Source organism: Pocillopora verrucosa, chromosome 6 (genome assembly GCF_036669915.1).
Source record: "Pocillopora verrucosa isolate sample1 chromosome 6, ASM3666991v2, whole genome shotgun sequence".
In the NCBI taxonomy this organism is placed as follows: Eukaryota; Metazoa; Cnidaria; class Anthozoa; order Scleractinia; family Pocilloporidae; genus Pocillopora; species Pocillopora verrucosa.
In genome coordinates, this window is record NC_089317.1 from 1,630,788 (window position 1) to 1,650,697 (window position 19,910).

Consider the following 19,910-nt stretch of genomic DNA (forward strand, 5'->3'; position numbering starts at 1 on the left):
AAAGTCCAACAGAGTATACTTTCTTGGCAAAACTTGATAAAGAAACTGATATTATTTTAATGAGGTGTACAGTTTATGTAGTAAATTCTAAAGCAAATCTTTATAAAGGCCCATGTCCTTAAAGTGCGTCATCGACCTCTGTAGAAAGGGACGATGACTAACAGTCCTGTTAAAGCAAAGCTTTAAAATGTTATTTTTACAAAAATGTTTAAGATTCATTCTACTATCAGCTTTCTAGCATAAATGTACAATATGATATTATTTTGTTTTTTTAAAGTTGATTTGGCTTTGTAAATATAAATTTAATTCAAACGCTTGCTTGAATTTTGAACTTTTCTTAAGCATTCGTATATTCTACCTTATTTCAAATAAAAAACCTTAAAACTTGATGAGTAATTTTTGTCAATATTTTCTCGATTAAACAGTTATCCTCACCTACTTCAGTCGATCTGCTTTCTTAAATAAGAGGCCCTCTCTAATTGCCACGATGTATTTCTTCTGTATTCGCACATTTTCCGGTCGGGAAAATTTTGACTATTCTCGATGGAACTTTCAGTCACTTTTGTTGCTGTCTTCAAAAATTTCAGCATTGATTGCTGTTGTATGAAAAAAGAACTATTTTCAGAGTTATTACCATCGAAATACACCAATGTGTTCATATTAAATTAGTTATGACCTAAATCTTAAAATTTTTTGAAACATCGTTGCTATAGCATTTCCCCACAAAATGTGCCAGGTGCTTTACCAATCGCGCGATTTTAATTTCTAACTAAATTTCTTTTAATGTGCTATTTTCAACAGTTTTAACCAGCTTAGACGGCGAGAAGTTATTATCACTTTCAGAAGCAAGGATATTCAATTAAATTGTGTTAGGTTTGTTCCCTTGTTTGGTACTATGCAAGATTGGGTGAAAAATGAGACAACTTCGTCGCTCTCTAACTTATGTAATTATCAAAGTTTTCTCATCCGCAACTCGTCCTTGGCCATAAATTCGCCTCTGATGCGGTCTTATTTCTTCAAAATGCAAAGAGCAACGTATTTTCTAAAGAATACACTACTTCTCCCTATTTTTGGCTTTCAGTTTTTAAAAGCTCTAATTTTACCGTAATAAAGCCAGCTTTGTTAAAAGAACTAAAACAAAGGTTACGTTGTCGATTGAAACAAGGTGCAACTCGTCACGCGCACAACATGCTCTAGTTAGACAAGCGATATTTTTAGGGGCGCTCTTTGCGCGAATGACGTCAGAGGAAGTACTTTTGACGGGTTTTAACTAAGAACCAAAGGAAACTCTTAATTACTAACAAGTAAGCAACGTTAAAATATGATTTATATTGATGATAGGGTTGTTGATCGAACTGGCTTGTTCTGTTTTTAGAAGATATTTTTCAAATGTTTTTAATATCGCCATCGACATCGCAGGTTTGCCCTCGGAGTCATACAAACATATCCGGAGTTTACATATTCACGAGCGCCGCCGACTGCCTAATAAGTGTCCATTCTTATTTCTTAATCTGCTTATTTTGCATGATTGTGATAAGGAATTCGATATACAAATGCATAAAAATATACGTCGAGTTACAACAAACCCCAAAGATTTGGTTTAACAGACAGTGAATCATTAAAATTTTCGAGGATCATTTATTTTCGGAATGAAAATTGCTCGTATAGCAGAGTATCTTTTCCAAACGGGAATTTTTTTTCATAAGGAAATGCATGCTTAGCGTGTCCGTGTGACAAAAGATTAGCTTAATACAGTAGTTGTGGTTTGTCAACAGTCTTCAAAAGTGATATCATGCATACTTAGTTCAATTATCACGCTCTAATGAGGATATCGACCGCTGGGTACGGCTTCAGTTAAGTAAATCACAAGATTCTATGGTTACAGAAAAGAATTACCATTTATAGCGTGTTCAAGCAATATCGCCACTTGACCAGTATTTGCTGCGTGTTCCTGAAATAGCCAACCCTTGTCCCGACAGATGAGGAGAGGCGTGGTTATGTTTCATGCACGCGTGACCGCAAGTTTGAGTACTATTTAATGCAGAATAATTTCACTTTCGACAGATCGGGTGTCTGTCTGATCGTTGATCGCTGATCGTCCGCCGTTGCATATCAAAAGGTCGTAACTGCTCCCGATCCGTTCTAATGGAATCTCGACGAGAAAAAGAGAATCTTTCATTTTCGATTGAAAACATTTTACGAGATGATTTTCCACGAGGACAGAAAACGAACATTGTGAATGTACAACAACAAGCCTTGTGTCTTGAAAGATGGTCGGAGCCACCATTTTACGGTTACTATTCGCTTCGTTACGGCCCAATTTTCATGAAATGTCTGCCAAGCGTTTACAGACCCGAGAGAAGATTGCACAGAGTGGATGGAGAAAAAGAGCGAATTTTAACAGAGAAACAGAAAGATATTGAAGAACATCGCTCGAGTTACAAAGATGAAGCTCTTTCTCAAAGTCAAGGTAAGGATAACTAATTTTAAAAAGTTTACTGTAATCGGAGAGCAACCAAAGTACGATAACATATTTAAATCAAAACATTAAATTTTTGAGTCTGAAATAGTCATCGCCGATCGAGTTCATGGACGATTTAATTTTCCAATCAGCTATCTTTCAGCATTTATTTTTAAAAACTTTTTTGTGCAATGACATGTTTACTTAGCAACGCTTCAGGCTGTCTCAGACCGACATTTTGGTTTTCAATTACTTTAATTTGTTTTAACTTGGCGTCGGCGAGAATTTCCTGGATGATAAAAATAAAAGTGAACTTTCTATTGTTCTTTTAAGGATCACTTCTTCTTGCCCAAACATGCGTTCGTTAGGCACGTACAGACAAAAACATTTCCTCGTTCGAACTTTCAACAAATTGCCTCAAAGTTCAATTGAGAAACATTTCTTCCCAAAAAAATCTTGAGACGAAATGCAAGAATTATCCCTGTGTTCATTTCAGGTTTTATAACTATTTTGTTTGCAATTCCTAACATTATGGTATAATGTTGGTTGTCGTTTTTACTCAGATAGGTCCCTATTCGGTAAGGTAACACTAATTGATAAAGCGATGGCGGAAAATATCTCTTTACACCCCAAATACTCAAGACGTTAACATATTGTGTTGTGCAGGTTAAGAGCGAGTAAGAGCTAGGGGTCATGTATTGATGGTTTAGCGAGCTATTTAATCAAGTTGATCGCATTTTTTCCTTTTCAACCGACACGCAAAACAATCTAGAAGCTAGGGCCGATATCTTCTAAAACACGAAACATTATCCGAAGCTGAATGATTGTGTTCGTGAGCTGTGGCGTTACAAATCTAAATCAATTAAAACCAATCGAAACTCATAATTGGGATTTCAGTAAACTAACGATTACAAATTAATATCATATACTTCTTACGTATAACCTCACTTGGATATTATTTCCTTAAAACGCCTCAATAAGTGCAGTCAAAATTCAGCAAAAACGAGACTACGAGTTTTACAGTTTTAACGATCTGTGGTAACTTCCGCTAAAAGTCGTCGATGTATTTGTGCCTTCCTATTCACTTACAGCTTTTGAAGTGAATGCTCGAGTCAACTGGAAGAGCTATTCTTTGTTGTAAATGATTTTAATTTTATGAATACGCTTTTCGTGAGTGTCTAAGTTGTTTTTTCTAATACATGAGAGATGTCCAGTAATGGCGACAACGAATATCTGCGGGCGCTTGTGCGTTGCAATATCAGATCAGTATACGTGACAATCAACTTGTATTTATGTACTTAGATATTGATCTCGCGATACTATTCTGATAAGTTTGCTTAATTCATAATCTTCTCAAAAAAAACTTGATAATTCAAAACAATTTTAATCGACGACAAAGAGATTTCCACCAAGAACACGATGGTAGAAGGCTGGTCGTCGACATAATTTGCACCGTAGAATTCGAGGTGAAAATTATATTATTGGGAATATTGCTTTAGATAACAAGAGCTTTAAGTGTTTGTTTGGCTAAATAGTGGCTTTTGAGAATACTTTCATCCGTTTTGTTTAAGCGATCTAAAGTTGTAATACTGTATCTCAGAAACCGCAAGCCGAAAAACATGATTCTACACACCATCAGGATTTGTGAAGATTGATATGAAATTTATCAACGGAATTAAAGGCTACGAATTGCTGTTAGCTAAACAACAGAGGAAATCTCAAGTGCTCACGTGTAAATGCTAAAATGTCTGCTAAAATGGCATCTAGGAAAGAGCCTAAAATCATTCCATATTCTTTTGAAGCCATATTCCTATCCGATGTTATTTGATTCCAGACAACGCAATACAAGAGTCAAGAACAGGTTTCAGCTCGTAAAGGTTCTTCAAATGTTGGACTTTTCTCTGACTGTATCTATGAGCCAAAGGTTGCAAAGTTAACAGTTGCAACTAATTGGAGCTGATCTCTTTCGAACCGATAAAGATGGTTTTAAGATTTTTAACTAAAGGGAATTTTTGTTATTTCGAATGTTAACAAAATACCACTTTCCAAATATGAAAGACTTGCGTTAACACCAGTTGCATGGACTACCTTCAATAATTTACGATCTTTTCGCACTGAATTTGTTTTTATAAATCTGAGGTATTTTACAAATTAGTCAGGTCAATCAAATCAGTTGTTTTTAGTGACTACAATGACAAAAACGTAGTTTTTCAGTTAAACTTTCAAAGTTCATAGAGTTTCTTTTTTAACATCTGTTTAAATATTGATGCCTTTTTTTTTTCAAACTCGTTTGGGACTAAACTTGCATTGACAGCATGATAAGTGCTAATATGAAATATTGTTGTTTTTCCAGATTTCAAAGGATCATATTTGCGTTGTTATTTTTTCTAATGGTTTAAACGTATTATGTCAAAGAACGTTTAGGACTGTTATTGAATCATCCATATATAGCTTGTGTAACTTTTGAAACAGTCAACGAAATGCAATCAAGCACTATTTTGTAAAGTATGAATAGTTTCATGGAATTTGCTTCATTTTGGCAAAAAGGTTCTTTCTTCGTGTTTCGTGATACAATAAATCGAAATTAAGGAATTTACCGCCCGCGATAAGGTATTGAGCTGTCATCGGCATCGTCTATCTCAAGGAAGTGCTTCATATTGAATTAACTAACATTCAAAATCACGGCATAAGGCAAAATGGCTATAAGTACTGTACAGAAAAAAACTCCTCCGAGATTTTTGCTTGCAAAACTACGGACCAATGAAAGGTTATCCAAATCAGCACAGAAACAATTATTACAAGATGTCCTTCATTAGGGTATTTACGTCGCATCGAGCGCCTTCCTCTCAATCAAAAGGCAACATTGATAGCGCATGTAACAGATATATTGAAGTTGCATGTTATAATAAAACCTCACGAAAACATATCACCCACAAAGTTGTTGATTGAGCTTGTGGTACAGTATTTCTAACTCAAGAGGTGCGAGCAATTATCTATAAAATGCCAACAAGCTTTTACTAAAGTGAGTTATTTCTTTTTCATCAGACGAAATCACCAGCAAAAAGATGATTAAACAATCTAAAAGAGAAACGTGCTACGATGAAAAAGGCCAGGCCAGCGGTAAACGGAAGCGGCGAAATCGCAGCCATTTCACTCAGCGTCAACTCCAATATCTCGACAAGATATTTTCCCGCCAACAGTATCTTACACGCGACGAGCGCACACTTTTGGCGAGGGGCCTGGAAATGACTGAACTTCAGATCAGAAACTGGTTCCAGAACCGAAGATACCAAAGAAAACATCGCGCCAACGAGAATTCGAAACAAGATGAACCAGATTCGTCAGTGTGTGTAAAAGAAGAAGTTTGATTACACAAATCTGGAGAAACATTCCATCAAATTTCGCTGATGAAGCGAATAATCCCATAATGACGCGACTTACTGCGCCTTTAGATACCTTTCTGAGAAGGAAAAGGTTCTTATTAAGTTGTGATAAAGTAGAAAAAGCGTGGATCTATTTTCCATAGCCAGTGCACTGTCAAAAAGTCCAACTTTGGTTAGTGTCGATCCAGTTGTAAAGTAGAGAACTAATTGAAAAGCAATATGACTGGTGGAAATCTGTAAATGTGCTAGCTAAACATTGATATTTTTCCATGCAAATTTATACGTTTGAAAAAGGAACTAGTAAATTTGTTGTATAAGGTGCAGTGAAAAAGCGATGGTTTTAGAGTTACTTTATATCAGAAAAATACGATGTAAATAGTTATATCAGGTCCCCTAATAAATACACTTGTACTATATTTTATATAGAAAGAATATAATGATTAAAAATATATTTTAAATATTTGAGTGTCTGCCATGATTTTTGACTCAAAATATGGCTTTTAAGAGATTAGCTATGAATTTTAAAATTAGTAAAAAATTCTTCTTCTTCCCATGGGGATTTTTACCCAACATTGATGTTGCCGCTTATTTGGTCGCTGGCTGACGATGAAAAAACTTCTAATGGTACTTACAGCATAGCTTGCAGAAGACATAATTTATCTGAGGATATTCACCATTTAGTCTTTTCTCGTGAATGACTTTTAATCTTCTAAATCTAAAAGAAGAAGCGTTCAGAGCGCGCCATAACTTTAATGGAACAAACACAGATGTTGTGTTCAAGCAAATCGCGGACTTTGCTTCGTCCAACCTTTTTTCCACTTCGAGTTCTGATGTTACTAATTAATTTCCTTTTTTCTCAGACAATCTTCTGAGTAAAGACTTCAAAGTGAATGCTATCTAGTTTTGATCTTTCTTGACAACTCATTGCATTTAGAAAAGATGCGATTAAATTTTTTTCTAACAATCCGCTTTAATTGGCAGGTGTTAACTAAAGCTTGGACTTTATCAAACATGACTTCGTAGTCGAAATTTTGACTGGTTCAGCTCACATTCTGTCATAATCTCATCGCATGCGACATGAAACGACGTGCAGATGTATTTGGCATTTAAGAAATAATATAAGCACCTGTATAAAATTAATTCGTCGAATGGCACATCCTTTCTGAAAGTTAACCTTAATCATTGCTTGCATTTTTAAGTTTTTAGTAGTTTTACTTAGCTATTCAAATGTCTATTGATTCCAATATTGTAATTATCATGTTCCACTTGACTATTCGTAAAGAATTGATATCAGAACACTTGAAAGCAAGATTCAACCTTGCCCCTTCTCACGAATATCACGCACTTACCATAGAGAGGAAAGTGGAATTGCAGATCCACTCATTTAGCATCACACTCAGAAGAGACCTTTATCTAAACAGAATGATCGTCAAAATATTAAAAGCCCTTTCAGCAATACTTCTTTTTAGTAAGAGTCTCTGTGCTAATTAAGCTAGTGAACACTAAGGATAAAAAGAAACCGCTGCGCTTGAATTGATTGCAATTGGGTTTAATTAAGAATTCGTGTCACGTATAAACTTGGAAAAAAATATAATTGTTGCACACAAAAGTTGTATTTTCTATCGCTTTTTTTTAATTTTTCCCATTTGTTTGTATATCTTACCTTAAGGAAACCCCAATTTATCTACTTCAGCTTTTCTTAGTATGATCACTAGTTGCAATAAATATTAACTACAATTGGAAATTTAAGTCCTATCCGAGTTCTATTTAAATCTTTGCAATACTACGTACGTTTCGAAAATATATTATATTACATAAAATCTCTATATCAAATAAAAGAGGAAATATCATGGAGATTTTATCAAAGCAAACTGTTTTGTAGTTACAAATCAAAAGCGTGGAGATAAACCAAGTTTTAGAATAACTTTTGAAGCGTAAAATTAGCAGCCGTAGATGACACATTCAAAAAGAGTGAAAAATTGCAAAGATTACCCTCAATCATCGTTACGTGTTATTTAAGAGAGTAAAAAGGAGTGCGCGTACTCACATTATAAAAAAAATTGTGTGATTGCGGCGAAAATTAAAGTCACTCTTTTTACGTCATAGCCAATATCTGAACAAGATATTTTTCCCGCCAATAGTGTGGTACACGCGACACCTCAAGCCTACGCTTTTGGTAAAGGAGTAAACGTGGCAACCCTAAAATTCCTTGTATCAATCTTGAGTCGGTGCTGCTGTAAAACAAAATCTCCCCCGTTTTTGAGCAAAAACGAGATTTAAAGGCGATTCGGGAGATTTCACCGTCCGCGTGCATAAAATTGATGAAAACTAATTATTTCGAGATATATTACTTTAACATAAAAAGCGTTTCCGTTTGCTTATATGTGATCGCTTGAATTGGCGTCGGTCAGATGTTTACATCACCTTTCCTCTCTCTTTTAACTCGTGGATTGCATAGAGATCTCTATATGAAATTAAGTTAATATATAAGTGCTGCGGTCTTTTTTATGTCACTGAAGGATCTAGAACATCATTGTTAAGTATTGTTCGAGAGATTACATTCCCATCTCATTTTTGCGTGTACGAGGATCACGTTTATGAGTGTGTGGGCCTATCGCTAATAGACAATCTCATCAATTTAAGATATTAATTAGTGTTTAATTAGCACATCTACTGATTTCCATGGGGTCACGAACCCAAAAAGCGCCTTGTCCCATCTTCATTGGGTCAAACATGAAATCGGTGAAAAAAATAGTTAAGAGAGGGTTAAAATAAAACGGAGCGTTTATGTCCATACAAGAGTCGCATGTTAAATCTCTTGAAGTGTTTAGAAAATACGAGATGAATATGCTGGAAGGTTTAAGAACAAGATATTGGAGACGAAATTATGATACCAGAGCAGAAATTTCCTTTAATCTTTTCAAAACAAAACATTCACGTTTATCTGCAAATGATGCTTGGATTTAAACTTCTGCACAAACTCAACAACACGAAAAACAAACAAGGTAAAATAGTGAAATGACCAAACTTTCTTGAACATAACAATTAGGCTCGTGAAGGGGTTTCTATAAATTCATCATGATTCAGCTGATGTTGTTGTTTTTGACCGCATTCAAGATAAAATCTTTATCAACTTTATAAACATCCATCAAATGAACAAACATTCGGCTTGAAGTAGACATCAACTGGCGCCAAAACGGAAGCCTTCAAGACTCTAGTTGCCTAGCAACGCATCAAGACTGGTCGAGAAATGAACACCCCCCAGGAAGTTCTAGTAAAAATATAAAATTGAAATATCAGCTTTTAAGTTGAGCGTTCACGTATTAAACATACTTATACGTAAACAAAGGAAACAATTCTCAAAAACAAGAAACTTCACTTCGTGTTTTCTCATTGTTCGTTTTTCTGTTCACTCGAAAATTTCTTGCATGCAATCGAACGGCTTCGTTTCCGATAACTCGCTCCAGCTCTGTCTCCATTGAGACAATTTAAGTTTGCTCATATATGAAGTGTGGGGCTATGATCCATACGCCCAGATCTGGATGTTTTGAAAGCAAGATGTCCCTAATCGCTCAGAAATTTGCGCCAAATAAACTCTGTCGGTGGGACATAGCTTGTTGCACGTTTGAATTTCTCATATGAAAAGAGTCTGGGCTCTATTTTCTCACCAAAACACACATTGAACACTGAGACCTTCGCACAAGTTATTGAGTCTTCATATCAAGTTATTGGGTTCACATTTCAAGTAAAGAAGTATGATATACTGTAAAGAAAAAGCTGTAATTGCTGTAAATTTCGTGTGAAATCCTTCTCGAACTCCATAGTTTATAGGATCTTCCTTCAGCCCGTGTCGAAACCATATAAGTTAGCTACTTTTGTGATCTGTTAGGAAGCCGTACAATCACAAAGATACCGCTAGTTTACATATGTAAAAACCACTCGACAGAATAAGTACCCTCTTTTTCCCCCTACCTAGGAGACAACAAAAGAGGAAAAAAATGTAATTTCACTAACCACTTCCTCTCTAAATGACCCAAAAATTCTTTGTTCAATATGACCACTAAATTACCTCTCAGTTTTGGACAGCAAAATCGAACTAACTTTCCAAAATAGCTGTTGTTTCAACCCTTGTTTTATCTGTCAGTTCACAGCTAAAACAAATATTTACACTAAAGTTCAAAAACGGCTGAAACCATAAAGAAACAAGTTCAATTTAATGCCGTTCAGGTGTCGTTTGCCATAAAAGTCAACCAGTCTAACGATTCAACTTTGAGTGACCAGAGAGAGGCGACTCTTCTATAATGAGGATTGATCCTCAATTGGTCCTCAAAACTTTCGAAACTTTACTGCATCTCTTGTAGTCTGACGACATTCCGAATTCAATTTTTTCCGGGATTGGTGAGTAAGATTATCCAAAGGCGTTGCGACAGGAAGCATCTTCGTTGATGAAGGAGATCTCTTACCCTTTTTTTGTCTTGTCGATATTTCAAAGTTAAGCAGTTTACAGTCCCAATATCTCCTGTTTTCTTTTGTCTGAGCCCAAATACTTTCCAACACCGTGCGTAGCCCGTGAGACAGCACCCTTGAAATCTCCAGATGCTTAATAGCTCTTTAAAAAGATCTCGTAATTACTAAACAGGGAAACTATGAGGAGAAGGCGGTAACACTTTGTTCCCACACCAAATCAAAAATATCATACACTCTCGGTTTCTAGTGAGAGATGGTAAAAGTTTTAAATTTCTTCACTGTTTTGTTTTCAATCACTTATGAACGACGTACATGTACAGAAGTTAAGTTTAATTTCCATGCGTTGATATGAAAAACAGTAATATTTCATTTAATAAAACAAGAGGTACAACATAACGAAAGAAAGATAGTTTATAAGTAATAAGTGGCTTAAAAAAATCTTTAAGAGCTTTTGAGTACAATTATTTCTAAATATAAATACACTTAAACCCACCTACGTTAATATAGCAGCAACAGCTTAGATTCTCTCCTTTAAGTGCAGCACCAAAAATGGTTCTTTTACGTGTATATCAAGGAAGGTACTCAAACGGTCTTTTCTTCAGAAACACGCTTATTCAAATTCAAAGTAAAACACGCAAACTCCGAAACAGCCACTGTGGAACAAAAAAATAGTTCTTTTGAATTTTTACAAATTTTCTTTGCTTACTTAAACCAGCTTTCATTTCAGGAGGTGCTGAAATGATGATGAAAAAAAAAACCGTCGATTCCTCGGTGCCAAAGCAAAGACATAAGTGTAGTATACTATACAGGTATATGGAATCACCTCATAAATAATTGAAGTCTGCCTTTGTTATTTCTTTTGAGAATACAAAAATTAAATAGTGGTCAGGCCGGAATAGATGTAGTATAAACAAGGATAGAAAAAGTTTCAATTTGTTCAAAAAGTGTAGAATTTATTCCCAATAAAATAAAACAAAAAATTACTTTTTCCTGGGTGACCAAGTTATTTTGAGAAATGTCCCACCTTCGAGCACTTGTTGTTTCCGATAATCTCCGCACGTAAAAAAAATTGAAAGAAATATATTAAAGTGAAAGTATTCCTGACGTGACCTTTTAAAGATTCGATTTTTTTTTTATTCAATTCGTTCTTAAAATAGACAACCGATTGTGGATAACCTTTTTTTGTGGTTTTATGCATTAAGGATAATTTGAATTGTTAACCACAATCTCACCGGTGTTTGATGTACTTTGAGACAGACCAAGGAACCAAATATGTTTGCTTGAAATATCAGCTTTAATTTTTCAATGTCACCATTAAAATCTACTTTGACAATAACTTAATTACATTGAAGTTTTTAACAATCGATCGATTTAAATTTCTATTAAAATAAAACTTTTATGAGAAATCCCATTTTTTCTGTACGAATATGATATCTTTTTGTATTCAAAAGGTTTTTTGCAAGAATACATCAATACTATATATATATTTACCTCTCTGCAATTTCTTTGCTATTAATAACTTTCATTAGGAATAAGTACCTATGCATATATAAACTCCACTGGTTTGAAATAAGCTTTAGTTCGGTAGAACTGCCAGTGAAATCAGGAAAACAGAGTAACTTAAAAATGTGTTCAAATCGGTATGAATCTATCATTATTAGACATGGAATTCACCGTTTTTACGGTTCTGACTTTTAAACCCTTCGTAATTGTATCAATATGTTGGAGTTTCTTAAGAAAAATCGTCCATAAATTAATTTGATACAATATTTAAGTCAGTAAACTCAATATGTACATAAAAATACAAGTCTACTTTTTAAAACAGAAGTATTATATTATATCAGAAAACATAAATATTTATTGCAGACTTCTTTTTGTTTTCTTTTGGGTTAAAAATTCATTTTATGTAGAGGTGAATTTCTACTATTATTTTCATGCAACAACAGACATTTCTGGTTCAACTCGCTTCTTGTCTTCTTGCCCTCGATGTCTTTTCTGGTATCTTCGGTTCTGAAACCAGTTTCTGATCTGAAGTTCAGTCATTTCCAGGCCCCTCGCCAATAGCGTGCGCTCGTCGCGTGTAAGGTACTGTTGGCGGGAAAAGATCTTGTCGAGATATTGGAGTTGACGCTGAGTAAAATGGCTGCGATTTCTTCTTTTTCGCGGTTTAACTCCTTTTTCGATGCACTTTTCCAACTTCGATCTTTGACTAGAGTCCTTATCGCATCCTTCATCTGAGGAAAGAGAGATTTTAAAATGCTAAGCCAGTAATTCAATTTTACTTTAACAAAAATAGTATTTTGTCCAAACTGATGAACTTAATGAAATTATTGTCGTGTTAGTCTGTTTAACCTGATTCAATATAACGCACTCATTCTTAAATAGTGTTGATCGACGATATAAATTCTGCGATTTGATTCCAGCTTATGATAGCTGCTAGCGTTCGAGAACCATGAAGTGTTGCTTGATAGAGCTTCCGCAATACAACTCTTTCACTTACACGCAAAACCAAATTGTCTCCTTCCTCACTCTTAATACCGTACTACGACAGCGAAATTAGACAGTTTCAAAAATCTCTTAACAAGTTATGCAAACACCTTAAGAAATATCTCATGTTTTATCTTACAATGTCATGCGAGTGTCATGCGAAAATTAAACAGACCATTTAGAAACAAATGTTGTTTTTCATTTCTATATTTCATTGTCTGACTGCTTGCTTAATCAGGAATGTGATTATCTTTTCTAAGATCTTAAAAGAAATACATAATTTTGGGATGTTTTCCAAAACTAATTTCACTCCTTTAATCTTGTTTTTTTTCATTTTTGTCTTTTTTTTGTCTTCCACTGATCTTCCCGGATGTATATCTTGGCATAGAAACGCCCAGAAAAAATATTTTTCAAGGATGCACGTTTTCCAAGTATGTTATTAATGTGTTAATGCACGGATAAGCGAAAACCAGCTAAAATAACGATCTTACGGGCCACTATATGACTAAACAAACACTCAAACCTCTTTTAAATCAAGCGGATATTTATAATGAAAAAAAAACCCCACGCCCAAATTACTTTACCTCCGCTAACTGACGTCAACAGAATTCATGGGTCTTTAGTTGAAGAACCAATTCACTCACGAATTGTTTTTAAAGATAGCTAAATACTCCTCGGTTACTTGGCAATCATGAAAGTTAACGCTTAGTGAAAGATTCTTCATACGGATTGGTGAGATTGCAGTAAAGCTAAGTTAAATCAGTGGAGGATCAATATTGGTCCACGATATACTGGTTTGTTTTTCGGTAAGTCACGGTATTCTAACAAATATTGCCGGGCGGATGTTCAAAGTCGCCAACGCTGTTGATTTCGTCGTCAAACCCCGGCACAAAAACAATTCAACCGTCACGAAACGAAAATATGCAGCAAAAGTGAAATAGGATATTGGCCACAAAAAAAGGATTCACTCGGTTCACCGTTGAATAATTGCATAGTGCATCCGTTTCTAACCCTTCTTTGTCGAAAACGAATTTCTTGTATTTACAACACTCGACAACAAGAAATGTTCTTTCTGTTTCGACCCAAAGAAAAATTAGCCCCAAATTATTTTTGTCTGTAAAACATTATACATTTTATTATTTCCTTCTCAAACTCTTCGTTATTGTGGCATTAAAAAAACTGAAGAGGGAAATTTCCCACAACCTCCTCTAAAATAAGTTTAAGTGTCACTAGGTACAAGAAAAAAGGTGAGAAGTGAAAAGTTTTGATGTTAGGATCCACTTGAAAAAATGAACTTTACTTTCGAATTTATTCATCCGGTAAGAAAAACATGAAATTACTTTAGTAATTACCCGTCAAATCATATTTGAAGCTTCCTTATTTTGCTGGTAACTCAAAAACCCACATAACAGAACATTAAATACAGGGTTTGACAAGATAAAAGAAAGACGAATTTAATTAAACTTGAGTTTTCCAATGTTTCATCTCTGATGGGATTTTTGGGACTTTGGAACTTTCCTCTTAAAGGTCAAATTCCACGCTTATAAACGGCAACCCTCTGATTCGGCTGAGAGAGGAAAGTCCCTTTTTGGTCCCCATACGAATGAAAACATTTTGGAATTACCCCAAATTTGTAGCAAATTCAATTGCCATTAAGGTTTCCGCGCAATGCCATAAAAAAATAAACGATTTCAGCATTACTTTTTAAAGAAAATACTTGTCAAACCAGTTGTGTATTGCCTTTTGAAAATAGTGTAAAATCTCCTGGAATTTGTAGCAATCGAGGTAAAGTTATAATCGTTTGATAAAAAAGCTACCATATTTCGTGACGGTTTTTTGCCGAAGTATGAAATATCACCTTTCTTTAAATTCGTGGATGTAATTTCACTCAAACAGAGTGAAATCTCTTACCATTTTCCTGGAGAATCACCTCTTCATTATTACTCATGCCATCTTCCTCAAACGATTTCTTCTCCTCTTTTAAAGAAAGATTTTCTGCCCCTGCATTCGGTCTCTGTAATCTGTCCTCCACTCCGTGAATATTGGGTAAACATTTCACAAAGCCTGGGCTTAGGAAACGAACCGAACAGCACTGATAAACAGACGAACTTGGCCAGCGTTCGAAATCCAACTCGCCCTGCGTGGGAAAGTAAACAAAATTCGGCCTTCGCTGATGGGCGAAATCCTCGCGCAAGATATTTTCAATTGAAAACGAGAGACTCATTTTTTGTCCGTGAAAATCCATTTTTGATGAGAGCAGTTTGTGACCTGAAGTTGTGTAAACTGTGATCACAATGAAAGTGGTTTCATTATATAGACAACTCGTGTGCATGTTATTGTCATTATTATTTAAAGAAACCGCCTCTCTACAATATGTCGTCGGGGCATGTTATTTCAAGTATTGCTATTTTCAGAACACCGGTAGATATTGCCTCGCTATTTACGCCAACGATACACCTCACATAGTATCAATAAATCTTGAAAATAGCATCGCTAAAAACCGGACACACGAAATCAGAATTCAACTTACTTTTTTGTACAAGGAATTTTAAATGGGCTTAGCTCGACGCCGGAATAAATGTCGCAGATATTTGTGGGTCTAGCTTGTGTCAAACAAAATACTATTTATAAGTTGTTGTTTTAACCCGCGTTCAAACTGTTTCCGTGATTGTAAGTTATGTGCTTAGAAGAGCTGAGTGCAAAGTAACCACAAATACTAAGAACCGCAATGAGCCAGAATATTAACGACGTGTTTTTGGTATTCCAGTAAGCTTTGCGATCACGTAAGGCTAACGGAGTCTTTTGGCAAATAAATTGGGTTTTAAGGAATCGGCTCCTTGCATTCATTAATTAGCTTTTCCTAATTATATTAAGCAAAAATTTGATCTGTTGTGTTATGGTATTTTCTAGAGTCTGACAAACTTGCCAACCAGTTGGTATTAAAACCGGATTATTTCTGCAGCCGTGTTCGTGAAAGTTCCTCAATGTTACACAAACCAGACTTATTTCAAGTTCTTCCCACTTATATCCGTTTTACCTCCTATAAGAAAAAGTTATTTTAATTCAATTTGTTTAGCCCGGAGTTTTAATCGTTCTGCTTAAGGAAGCGCGTAAATTGACTGTTGTTGGAAACTTTGTTCCATTTACGGCCTGTCAAGATGTTGATTCAAGTGGAATTTTAATAATTAAGAGATGTTTTAATCCATAAATATTTGTAATTACTTTGCGCTTAAATAAAGATTCTGTTCATTTTTCCAATGACTTAATACATAAGTTTAGTCAACGTGTTATATTCATTCCTAAATTATACAGTTCCTTATTGGTCCCCTATCCGCAATGATAATTGTCTCAGAATCGCCCCTGGCTGGGATAATTCAGCTGTAATACTTGAACTATTAATGACAGAAACAATCAAAGCTTCCTTCTCTGTAAACAAATGATCCGCAACTGAAAAAAAAAACATTTTCCTTCATTGAGTTATGATAGACATCACTTAATTAGCAAAAATGTTATCTCTGAAAAGTTTTCTCCTGAACAAAACCAGCCTTTTTTCAAGTCACTCGTTAAATATAATTAAAATGGCGCCAAAAACGGACACGAAAAAATGTTAGCTATCAAATCCAACATCAGGTTTAATGTTCTTATCACCACAAACATTAATTATTTGATATATATAAGAACACTGTTTACATTATAGTTTTTAAAGATTATACCAAATCCCCGATGGCTGGCCAAGTTGCTCTTCAAACGACTCGGAAATTGTATATCAACGTTTCCCGTGAAGGGATAGTTTCTTCAATTTGGAAAATTTATCTTGTTTTATAAACTTTAAACAATCTACGATGGCAAAATTTGCTATCTTTCTTCTATTTGTGTGCTCAAATGATCCTATCGACATTTCTGATCCTTGCAGTGTGCGGCATGAACCTAGTGACGGCCGAACACACCACTGAGTCTAAGTCGTAGCCGAGCACTAGAGCGCAAAAACCGGAAAGCCCTTAGGCTCGATTCCGCTCAAAGAGCTCAAATATTTCCGTCGTCCCACTCTTGTTATAACACCTTCTACTATTTCTCAACCAAGTTCAGAAGAACTTTGTCATCTTTATTATCCTTAAAGCAACGTATTTCTTCCTCGCCTTTCCTAAAAAGGCGCACATTTTCTTACGTAAGTGAGAAAGTTTACCACTATGGTGGAGAACGTCCGGCGAACCGCGATTTTTCCTTCATCCACAGACTTAGAGTTCAGAACGACATTATTGTGAAGAAATAATAAATAGGACCATATGGAAAAGCTGCTCAAGCATTTTCATTTCGATGGCCACACAATAAGATTTTAGCCTGACTGAAAAGCTAACATTAAATAAAAAATACCTTACAAGAACGATGCTAAGTCGCTTGGGGCTTTTATCCATAGACTGAACAATAAGAACCATCACATACAGCAGAATATTTAGGGAGAGCCTTTAACATAACTGCTGAGAAGCTTTCATTCGTAAAGTTACACTGGGCTAAATAGTAAGGACCACCACATAGAGCAGAATATACTATATTCCAGTAGGGAAAACCATTGCCGAGATGCTTTCATTCGTAAAGTTACACAATAGAGTTACATCTATAGACTGAAAAGTAAGAACCACCCGTATATAACATATAGAGCATAATATATAGGGAGAACCATTTGACATTACTGCTGAGAAGCTTTCATTCGTAAAGACTAGAGTTCCATCTTTAGACTGAACAGTAAGAACCACCACCGTGACATACAGCAGAATGTATAAGAAGAACCCCTAACGTAACCGCTGAGAAGCTTTCATTCGTAAATTTACACACTAGAGTTTTATTTTAGATTCATTAACAGTAAGAACCACAATTTACAGCAGAACAAAGAGCGCCATCTAACATAACTGCCAGTGGCTTTCATAGTAAGGTCTTAAAACTGAGAAGCTAAAGTCATTTTACACAGAATGATTAACAGTCTCTCATCAAAGTCTGACGAAGGACTATCGCCCAAAACTACAGCTTTAGATTCCTAGAAACTCTCTACTATGGCCAATTTACGTTTATTTAGCAACTCAGCTGATGAAACCAAATTATCTTCAAACCGACGCAGCACCACTGTGACAGTTTGTTTAGAAACTTACCCCTTTTTTTCGTTTTGATAGTCACATAGCGGTAGTTTTCCCATTAAAAGTTAGAACTGATTTTCACAAGGTAACAACCAGTGCTACATGAAAATAGTTTTCTGTAGCTTAGAGACCTTAAATGGTCTCACACTAGGCTTCTTTCGTAAAATTTATAACAAAAATGCAAAGAATTATTATATGAAAATAGCTATTGATCCGCACAAAACTTTCATGATATCAATTCTAGCTTTTTACCGCATACTTAACATACTTAAAAAAGTGATGACCGATTACATATTTTTGAACTGACTAGTGTTCCTTATAGCAGCAATATATGATTTTTACCAGGCAACCATTAAGAATTCTTAACGTATGTTTAACCAGCTACTTTAGAGTTTACATGGGCCAGTACTTGATTCGTTTTAAATTTATCAAAGTTGAAATACCATGCATTGTCCATGATGAAAATAATGTGGGGTGAACAATACGAAGATCTGTCTTGTCCGTCAAAATGATCAAATGATCATTTTATAAGCTGTAATGTTAACAGCAGTGTTTGTTCCGGACTTCGTCAACTTTCTCATTAACTTTTCTCTGCTTTTATCAGAGCAGCATTGTCAAAAGTCATTAAAAATTATCAACAGATCTGACGCTCACATCGTGCAATAAACGCCTCCGCCAGTTACTACTTTTATTAAGTGAACATACTTAAAATACTTCAGACAATTGCTCTAAGTTATGCGAGGTATGTCTGTTCTGAATTCTCGAAAAAGGACGTCTTGGCAGTCGGTTCGCTTCCGTCCTGGATTAAATGAAAGTAAAAAAGACACTGGTGACATTTCTTTCTCTAAAAATCATTGTTATTCATTTATTTTCCAAACAAGATTAAAATTAATCAGGGATAAGATAAATTGTACCAAAGCTAGTTTACAATATCTTAAACATGCTAAAAATTGAGACATTTGTCCAAAACATTTATCAGTCGAGATAACACAATGAATCTCTTAATAATATTTCTTTTCATATACGCCGTCTGTTTACAGAATCGCGTTACGATTGAGTAATGGGCTAGATTGAATAAAAAATTTTAAGTCTCTGTGGTAAAGGGATTGATTTGTAGTCGAGAAGGTTACCCCGATGAATGGTTATTTTTTAAACGTAAACTAGGTCGTGGGAAAGATCGTGATCAAATAAAATTAATTGTGTTTACCAAAATTAGATGCTATGTACCCTGATACAAGACCACTATAACATCTATATTCAGTGTATCATTAAGGCTTTCCAGTTTTTATCATTGTAGAACTTAAAAATCTTTCAGTTGGAGTTCGTATAATGAGTGAAATTGGCAGCTGAATTATAAATCGAAGAAGATAAGCTCCGTTTTGCAGCTCCTTCGCCTTTCATGGAATGTTTTACCCAACCTTGAAACGTTTTTTCCGAATAAGTCTAGCTTGAATTCAATTTCCACACCGATCACACAAGCGCATATCAAACTTATCCTATAGAAAACTGAACATTTGCTTAAATTGGTCCTAAGCCTCCGTATTACTCACCTGACATGCGCAGAGCAATTAAATATGCAAAGGGCGCCAATGTTAAAAATGGCGGCCAACAGAGTGAAGCGGGAGCGTAAGACTCTGAAGAGATTTATTGACGAATTCGCAGAAGCTAAGACCAAGCAATGCAAGAAAATAAAAACTACGGATAAGAATATTTATCCTGTAGAGATAATACAGGTCGACAAAGCGAGAAACATGGTCAAAATTCATTTCAAAGGGTACAGCGAGAAATTTGACGAATGGAGGCCATGCGATGAACATAATTTGCCCGTAATGCGATTGGAACCGATGTCAAAACCAACCGATGATTCCTTCAGCGATCGCCTGCAAACTTTTTATGAACGCGTTTACAGGGAGATCAAGCGAAAGTTGTACTCCGGGCGCAGAGAGGATCCAGAAGTTCGTATTGAAATTCAAGTCGATGACGACG

At 35.3% G+C, this 19,910-nt stretch overlaps 2 protein-coding genes across 2 annotated transcripts; one reads left to right on the plus strand and one right to left on the minus strand.

Annotated features, from left to right (window-relative positions):
* Positions 1-1,907: 1,907 nt before the first annotated feature.
* LOC131783459 (homeobox protein koza) lies at positions 1,908-6,304 on the plus strand. The gene is made up of 2 exons (XM_059100217.2): positions 1,908-2,470; positions 5,507-6,304. The coding sequence occupies exons 1-2, from the start codon at positions 2,146-2,148 to the stop codon at positions 5,827-5,829; spliced, it is 648 nt and encodes a 215-aa protein (XP_058956200.2). The 5' UTR covers positions 1,908-2,145; the 3' UTR covers positions 5,830-6,304.
* Positions 6,305-11,599: 5,295 nt separating this feature from the next.
* On the minus strand, positions 11,600-15,080 carry LOC131783466 (homeobox protein vent1-like). Its single transcript, XM_059100225.2, has 2 exons — positions 14,710-15,080; positions 11,600-12,545 (listed from the first exon to the last, which is right to left on the minus strand). The coding sequence occupies exons 1-2, from the start codon at positions 15,041-15,043 to the stop codon at positions 12,244-12,246; spliced, it is 636 nt and encodes a 211-aa protein (XP_058956208.2). The 5' UTR covers positions 15,044-15,080; the 3' UTR covers positions 11,600-12,243.
* Between the last annotated feature and the right edge of the window lie 4,830 nt (positions 15,081-19,910).